Source organism: Ostrinia nubilalis, chromosome 10 (genome assembly GCF_963855985.1).
Source record: "Ostrinia nubilalis chromosome 10, ilOstNubi1.1, whole genome shotgun sequence".
NCBI classification, from domain to species: Eukaryota; Metazoa; Arthropoda; class Insecta; order Lepidoptera; family Crambidae; genus Ostrinia; species Ostrinia nubilalis.
In genome coordinates, this window is record NC_087097.1 from 14,127,745 (window position 1) to 14,136,943 (window position 9,199).

The following is a 9,199-nucleotide window of genomic DNA, read 5'->3' on the forward strand; positions in this document are numbered from 1 at the left end:
GAATTATAAAACGAGCGACTAAAAAAAAACTTTGCGACTGATGATGGCATACTGTTTTAATACCTTGAGCGGTATGAATTTGAGTAAGCGAAAAATTTACCAAACTAACGACGAATATTGATCAATAATAAAATCCAGAACGAGCTTACAAAATGTGGGTTTTGATTATTACATTTCAGACATAAAAATACTATCCGGGCGACTAAATTACTAAGTGAGCGACTAGAAATACAGAGAGGGCAACTTTAAGGCGATTAGAGTCCTCAATCCGCGCCAAATGGGCATTTTGTAAAGCCTACTCCTCTTTTACTGCTGGATAGAAATAGTTGAAAAAAATATATGTTATACAACAGTTCAAGGACTACATTTGTGACGTTTGAATTTTCGCTACGTCTCTTTGTTTTGGATTAAAAAAATAAATACGGGACATCGATTTTTTACTTAAATTCCCTACTCCTCCAAAACGGCTATGTTAATTTAAAAGATTTTTGCACGAATAGATTAGGAATTCTTTAATCTTTAAATGACACGTTGCGTTTTTCAATCGAACATTACTTTCATTCATAAATTTTACTTTTGATAAATTCCGAACGTTTTGCTGTTGAGGGGGCCTTCGCGGGGTGCGGGCGGCAGTCGGCCGCTGGCCTTCAGACGGGGAGGTTGTGTCACTCGCTGCAAACTGACATTAGCGATCAAAATGAATTTTTGCTTTGGCTGAGTTGCACCACCTGACGTGACCTAACTTTGACCGTAGCTTTGGCGATAACCGGTGTTTTTTGTATGGAGTTAGACAGACTTTTGACGCTTGTCAAAGTTGAAGTAAGATGGTGCAACCCAGCTTTTGTTCGACAATAGATTTTATGTCAGAATTGTTCATAGAGTACGTGCAGTCAGACGATACAATTGAATTATGACGCGCTCAGACGCTATTTTCTACCTGAATAGAATCTATTAGTGTAAAAAATCTATAATTGACTCCAAAACAACTGCACTAGATAAATACAAGTAGAAAAATTATTACGTTATTTATTTACTAGGCCTTTGCAATCAGTATCCAAATTAGGAGCTAGTCAGAATCTGTAACTTAATCGATTTACGTGAAGAAAACAATTTATATTTTTCATACTTATTAGAATTAGATTTTCAATAATGTTTCTTCGCGAAAATACCACAATTAAAAATAACACCTGTAATTTTTAATTTTTTCCATAATCGAATAATTACAGTATTATATCCCTTTCAGGCCGGATTTCAGATTTTTTAAAATTAACATTTTTGACTACATAACAATTATATTGTTAATACTCTTAAAAGGAGAAGGAACTTTAAGTAATATATCTGATTTAAATTGCAAATCATTTTAAAATAGCTAAAACGGTAGGCACTAGTAGATTTTTATTACATCTCTTGATGAGGAAAAAATCCTCTCCAGAGGTGGAATTGTGTAAAGCAATCGTAATCATTTGACAGTTCATAACTAGGGCATGAATATCGGAATCTCGGAATCTCGTAATATCGGAATCTCGGACTGCGAGATCCGATATTTCAATTCCGATACTGAGCGACCCAATATCGTAATATCGGAATCAGATAAAAGTTTTAATTGAGATTTTAAACAAAGCGTTTAAACTCGCCACAACCTGCCACAAAGCCCAAAGTACAGTCGACAGCACATCAAACTATACATTTTCGTTGCAAAGTCGCCCGTATCGCAACTACGTAAGATACCTGTTGGGAAACTCGATTAAGGTCTTCGAGCATTGTGATAAGGTCTTCCAACGGTTCTGCCTTAGTACGCAAAACAGACGGACGATGAGGCAGCAAGGTTCTGAAGTGCAGGCCACGTACCGGAAAAAACAGCGTAGGACTCATAACCACAAGGTGGACCGACGACCTCATAAAGGTAGCAGGAAGGCGCTGAATGTAGGCCGCCACCAACCGGCCATTGTGAAAATCAGCATCGGAGCCTGTGTTCAGCAGTGGACGTCCTATGGCTGACATGATGATGGTTTTGTGAGTTGTACATCGATAATCAAAAAGGAACGAATTACAAGTATATTCAAGTTTTTTACCACTCTCTTAGTCCAGTCAATAAAGCATTATAGATGGAAATCCGTGGAACACAATTTTTGACTTCGGGACTTTATTTAGACTAGTTAGGAGGAGGTGAACATAGTAAAAGTCCCCGCCCTTAGCCTTTGAGCCGGCGGAGAGAGGGGGGTTTAAAGTTACCACTTTTCGGTTTTTCGCTTAATCCTCGGAAACTGTACGTCCTAGTGACATGGCTACTATGAACCAAAAAAAGCTTATTCAATTTGCTACAGGTGAGACAGTCAAGTTTTTCTATATCTCGTATAGTTTTCGCGGCATCTGCTCTAGAAGGTCTGTAATATTGGAAATTTTATTTTTGTCTTACATGTTTCCATCAGAAGAAAATCGACTAAATCAACATTGAGCTAATATTCTAGACATGCGGGAGCATGTTAAGCCTAGTTCCAGGGAGGGGACTGCACCGTGCGTATATTTAGACGAACCAATTGAAGCCACTTTTGACTCCTCATCACTCAAAAAGTACTGTGCATTAACACTTCAAATTTGGCTCATGTGTTGAGACTTGCAAGATAAACATCAACTTAAAATTTCATAAATATACCTCAAACGGGTCTTTAGGTATTGACGTCTAAAAATCTACATGGCTGACCTTTATGACCAAATTCTAACCACTTCCAGATGACCTTGAAGGTTCAAATTTGGCATCCAGATAGGTAGTTATGTAAATACAAAGGAACAAATAAAAAACCAGTAAATTTTAACATTTCACAGGTGATAGATAAATTTTATTGTCCTAAATGTCGATTTTTGAACGTCAATACCTAAATAACCATTTGAGGTATATTTATGAAATTTGAAGCTGATGTTTATCTTGGTGATCCGTCTGCTCGTTTGCCACTTGTCACATAAAAAACCAAATGCAATGGTATCCATTGCATTTGGTTTTTTATATAACCATAACGTAAAAATGGTTTTAAAATACTTCAATTTTATGAAGTGCTGTTTTGTACCAAATTAAAGATTTTGATTAATCATTATTTTATTGTAAACAATCCAGAATTCTTACGAATATAACCAAATATTAATTTTATAGCACATGAACTCAATTCCGATATTAATATCGGAATTCCGATCTTGAGATCTAATATCGGAATCCAATATCGGAATTGAAAACCTTCCGATATTACATGCCCTATTCATAACGTACGATAAAGTCAGATAAACAATGCGTTTGACAGAATAATCGTACGTTATGAACTGTCAAATGATAACGATTGCTTTACACAATTCCACCTCTGATGTAAAATTGGATGCTACTAAGACGGGTTTGTTATCCATTATCCATACATTTTACAATAACAATGTCATTACTAATGAATATTTGGGATTCTTGCTTGATGTCCTTATTTTTCGTCCTAGAAATTCAGTTTTCATAATTGTGCCAGTCTCGTTCGTTCGTTCGTTCGTTTCAGCCAAATGACGTCCACTGCTGGACAAAGGCCTCCCCCAAGGTTTTCCACAATGAACGGTCCTGCGCTGCCCGCATCCAGGCTCTTCCCGCGACCTTTACCAGATCGTCGGTCCACCTAGTAGGAGGCCTGCCCACGCTACGTCTTCCAGCCCGTGGTCGCCACTCGAGAACTTTCCTGCCCCAACGGCCATCGTCTCTACGAGCTATGTGCCCCGCCCACTGCCACTGTGCCAGTCTCATGAAGCCTCATTCCATTAAATTTCTCGAATAAAAGTATGGATGAGAAAAACCTGTCAAAAGATACAGAACTAACTGCTTGCAATCTACTTTAGAGAGATGAAGAATTGCAGAAGTTCAAAAACCTAGAGATCTTCAAAGTTTATTGTTGCGGCCTGATAAACTTCGAAGTCAATCGTCAAACCATCATGGAATAAAAAACAATGTTGGCTTTCTACTTTGTCTCAAGCATTCTAGACTTGAGTAAGCACAGCATGCCCTTCCTTCCAAAACTCAATTCTGGTTTTCCTACTGCAGGAGCTTCATCACTGTTTACTACATGAAAAGCCACACTAAAACTGAAAAAAGATCTCTGAAAATTTTGTCATCAACTAAAGCTAATCTCATTCTATTCGACGCCAATACACGTGAATGCATGGGGACGGAATACATCCCATGAAGAAACTTTCAACTCGATGTAGCACTGTTATTATTTAATTATGAAAGAAAATAAAAAATATGAGTCTAATATTTTCTAATTATCTGTCTGACGGACAAATAATTGAAATTTTGTCATCTAGCCTAGTTGTCGTCAGGAAGTTGGTCTAACTAATTCAGCTTGCCAGATTCCACCCGAACAAACATTTATGTAATTACCTACATACATCATAAATTGCAAGCTAAATAAAAGCTTGTAATAAAGTCGGGTTTGTTCAAATTTCGAGAACGACTGAACCGACAAAAGCATTATAAAATTTACGAAAAATAAAATAAAATTTTATCCCGTACAAAATGTTCATAGATTTTGTTATTTTTATTAAAAATACCTTTACGCCTGAGTTAAATGACACCGACATCAAGGTTCATCAATTTAAGTTTAAAATAATAGGCAGTAATGCCAGTAATGTATGAAGAAAGAGCTTCTATTCTGTATCTACCTATGCCCTTGTATTTTTGATCGGTGTCAAATCGGAGTTTTTGGTGCGGGGTACGCGGGTGTTGCTCGCGGCGTGAAGGTCAAACGCCCAAGGTCATTGAGGACTCTAATCGCCTTAATATGAAGATACATTAGATTTTTCTAATTGAGGTTTTACTGAACGAACTACAAAAAAGTTAATTCTAAGCAAAGTTTTGTGAGCTGCTTTATTAATGATTATTGGTTACTGATATTATATTTGAGGTCTCATGTTTTTTATTTTGATACGCTTTATTAATGAAAACTACAGATTGTTACAGCGCGCGAATTCGAATGGGGGCGGGGCGACTGTCCCAAATTTTTAACAAAATATGTATGCAAACACGTTTTGGGTCTAGCAATTCGGCTCAAACTAACAACACCGCCACTGGAAGCAAAACTGATACCTATTGGACAAAAAAGAAAACGAGGCCGGCCCGCTAAGTCCAAGCCAGCACTTATCATACAGTGACGATGAGTAGGTAGAGCTCCTCAATCCTCATAGGTACCAATGAACCTTATTAATAAGATTACTTTTTTTTGGGTCGACAGAAGCGACTTATTTTATTTTGTTTTTTTTTTGTTGATTCGATTTAAGAAAATACAAATTTATTTCATTTTTCGTAATACATTGTTTCATTTGATTACCTACCCTTAAATTTTAATGATTTATTTTTTTCGCTACTAGAATAGTGTTCCGTCAAATATTTATTTCATAAGATCATATTTTATTTAAATGTGAGCTCATAATACGCTGCTCATAATAGTATTTTTCAAAGTAGTTTTTGCATTCAAAACACTTCATTAAAGTTCAAAATACCGCTCAGTATAAAAAAAGCATTTGCCAAATACTGAAAAAAATGCAGGACCTAACGTTGACACTCAATCAAATATTAGGTCGCTCAAATATTATGAAGCTTCTCATTTTGTATTTTAATGAACTCAATTTTTTTTTGTAAGTTGCTATTCTTTTGATTTTTCGTCACTCGCACTCAGTCGCTCACTTAGTAATTCTTTAGCCCACATTAATTATTTTTGACACTTACAACCAATGATATTATATAAAAACAAAAGCAGATATGTTATATAAGCGCTCGCGCTGTGAATACTCAAATACGTCCCAATTGGGACGTCTTGTGTTTAGTCTTCGTGTGGCCTGCGTCGTGCGCAATCGCGTGCGTACCACACCGTAAGTTCCTGTGTTCTTACCAAAATAAATAAAAAATGCCATCATGTGTGTTTCGAAAGTGTACCAATTATGACTCTAAAGTAAACAAAATACAAGGGATCTCTTACCACATGTGATTATGCAAAATTATTTAGTATTTATATTTTCAATTATTTATGCAAACAATCAAGACGCCATGCGCCATGTTCAAGTTAAGAAAGAGAAAGCGATCTTGTTTTGACGTTAGAGCGATAAGGATGCGTGCGATGCGGACATAGATTAGTTAGTGCAGAATCGTTAAAACTATAGCTATCTCTTTCATTTGCGTGCTATTTCGTATCTTTTGTTTCACTTATCAGTTACATTTGTCAATGTGTGCAATTTGGAATAGCTCGGCACGGATTAAAATCGTAATTTCTATGAACGTAACATATCTATAGTTCTATAATATCATTGCTTACAACATAAATTTACAGTCACTCGTTTAAATACTACCCAATTTAAAATCGGGCACAACTATCGGCCAACTAAAAATCAACGGTGTGCGCCTACTCTTAGGTAATTTACTATACTTATTACATAACAGATGGGTACTTAATTTTATTTTTCAGTGTCCCCAAATTCCCTAACGGTCCAGTGTGGCAGCCAGTGACACCTGGCGCCCACGAGTTGAACTATTTGGAGATATCCTCCCCCGACAAGGCTGAGATGAAGGCCAGCTCCGACTTCGGCCACAGATCCTTCTGGGACAGTCTTGGATTCATCGAGAATGAGAAATACCAAGTTTATGTTAAAGACGAGTTGTAAAAGGAGGGTATAAGTATAAAGATGGTCATATTGAGATCAGGGTAAAAGGTAGGCACTGCTTACTGTATTTGTGATGTTTTTATTGCAGTAACATGTACTTATGTATTGTTTTTATAATTAAATTACAAGGTTATGTACCTATATTCAGTTGCAGGATCTTATTAAACCTCAAATCATTACTTAGGAATGATTTCCTACTATTAAAAGAGCTTGATAAAGAAAACCTGTTTTTTATTTACCCTACCTATCTAGTCTAGTTTTTCTACCTACCCTACACGAAATTTTACGACTAAAAGTATCCAAAGCTACCCAAAATCAAAGGCATCCCTCGAAAATTAAAATGTTTTGGCATGCGCATAGGAAAATTCCTCCTCTAGATAACTTATTGTTTATCAAAATAAATCGCTAACAATTTAAACTCACGTAAGAAAGAGTGAAGGGAAGTATTACCTACCACGAAAAAATTCAGCCAAGTCCCACTGTCCCACAGGACGGCAGTCGAAAATATATCGAACTGACGTGGCTTATGGTTACGATACATTAGCTCATCAACACCTACAAGCAATGACTGGATTTTGTGAACATTGTCTTCTGATGCTATCATCCCACATACGTAGATATTATTTGGCATTACCATCTGGAAATGAAGATGTAGAATATTGAGAACATAAGGCATAGTAGTGAAAGAAAGAAAGATAAATAATTTCATTTAATGACTTGAAGTATACATAGATGTAGAATGGAGCTGCAAACAATGGAGCCCTTATTGTGTCTTTAAAGATAAGGGAAAATAATCCTTTTCATTCTAAAGATCTTCACAGAACTTGGCTAGAACACCTCTGATTAAATAAAGTTGTAAAATACATCAATTACAAAACTCTCCTACAGACTTTGAAATAAGTTTGGATACAAAATAAAAGACACCATATTCAAAAAAAATCATATAATAATAGACACACCTTTTGATACATCTCCAAATAAAAATAAGACTATCCTTAACACAAAAAATACACCACATAATGTAAGTAACCCAAACAATTGGAAAACAGTATAAAAACAAGCCTAAGTCACAAACACTAAGATAAGCATTCTTTTCAATCTCATACATGAATAAATAAAATTAAAAACTGGACTTCGAACTGATAAATAACAGTCAACAATACACCATACCTTCTTATCAACTGGTTTTGTATTAAACAATAACCTTTAGCAATGAATAGATTGACCTTTGGTCAGTAAATAACTAGAATGCAAAGAATATTTTTTCTTACATTTATGTAGAATTTGACAACACTGAACCAAAAAAATATTTGTTCTCTCAACATACCCAAACCTCAAATAGCTAATATGCTTATAATGCGATAAGATCTCATTAATATTATAAATGCTGTTATTAAGAAATTGCTGAAGATAAAAGCTATTAGAAATTTTACATTAGAGCATTTTTTTTTAAATAGATTTAAATAGTCTGCAAAGATTATTACTTTATCAGATAAAAATACAGTTGGACAGCATTAGTACTGTAATTTATAGTTTATCACTAAGATAAGTCTTTTTAGTTGATACCAATAGCAGAATTCAGACCGTAGACATTGAATGACCGAAAGAAGTAGCCCAGAACTATGTTCTTAGATTCAATCATCTTTCTTGTCGTCACCGCCGCTGCTTACGGTGACTTTCTTCTGCAACTTGCTGTGTTCCTCAGCGAGACGGTCGTACTCTCTGTTCAGGCTCTCAGCTTGGGACTTGACTGCTTCCTTGTCCTTCTTTTCCTTAGACAGCTCCTTCTCTAGAAGAGAGATCTGGCTTCGGAGATCTTCCATCTCCTTCTTTGAACTAGCATCACCTTCTCCCTGCTTCTGCAGCAGACTCCTCGCAGCGACAGTCGCACTCTGCGCCTGGCGGAAACTAGCCTCTGACTGCGCCAACAACGAAGCCAGCTGCGAGATCATCTGGACCAAACGGCGGATCACAACAAGCAAAAACAGCGCGAAACCGGAGATATAGAAGTTCCTCTGAGCACGGAACAAGCGCATGTTACCTTGCATCTCCGCGTCAAGGTGCTGATGGTCGGTTTTCTCCACATCCGAGTACTTTTGCATCTCACGAATGGCATCCAAGAGGCACAAAACCAGAACGCCCACCAACACGAAGAAGTAGATGTAGGCTTGATTTCCGATGTATGCTAGAAACTTCGATTTGAAAAACTTCTGCCATCTCGAAGGACTCGCTACCGGCAACGTTAGAAGCAACACCACGGCTATTTCGGTGTACAAGAAGGTCGCGATTATTGTCCACTGTAGACTCATGTTTACGGATTTCTATTTCACACTAAAAGACAGTACCACCAGCACCGGCAATTTAAACTTCTCGAATGTGATGAATCGTTGTGAAACAGGGTAGTCTGTTTTCAGAATTTGGTCGAAAATTATCGGTGACTCATGGAAGAACACATAAAATGACAATCAAAGGCAAAAATGACGTAGCTGTAGGTCAACTTGAAAAAATATTGTACGATTGTCAATATCAA

The 9,199-nt window shown here is 36.7% G+C and overlaps 2 protein-coding genes across 2 annotated transcripts in view; one reads left to right on the forward strand and one right to left on the reverse strand.

Moving 5' to 3' along the window:
• The window catches only part of LOC135075333 (carboxylic ester hydrolase-like), a 56,521-nt gene extending 49,629 nt beyond the window's left edge, over positions 1-6,892 (forward strand). The window contains exon 10 of the mRNA XM_063969750.1: positions 6,474-6,892. Within this exon, the coding sequence (XP_063825820.1) occupies positions 6,474-6,669 (196 nt within the window). The 3' untranslated portion in view covers positions 6,670-6,892. The remainder of the gene's footprint in view (positions 1-6,473) is intronic.
• A 709-nt stretch (positions 6,893-7,601) lies between these two features.
• On the reverse strand, positions 7,602-9,199 carry LOC135075312 (B-cell receptor-associated protein 31). The gene has a single exon (XM_063969726.1). The coding sequence runs from the start codon at positions 8,976-8,978 to the stop codon at positions 8,304-8,306; it is 675 nt and encodes a 224-aa protein (XP_063825796.1). The 5' UTR covers positions 8,979-9,199; the 3' UTR covers positions 7,602-8,303.

Bases quoted from the DNA above. Each gene is read 5' to 3' on its own strand.
- LOC135075312 (XM_063969726.1), bottom strand. From the start codon at position 8,978: ATGAGTCTACAGTGGACAATAATCGCGACCTTCTTGTACACCGAAATA.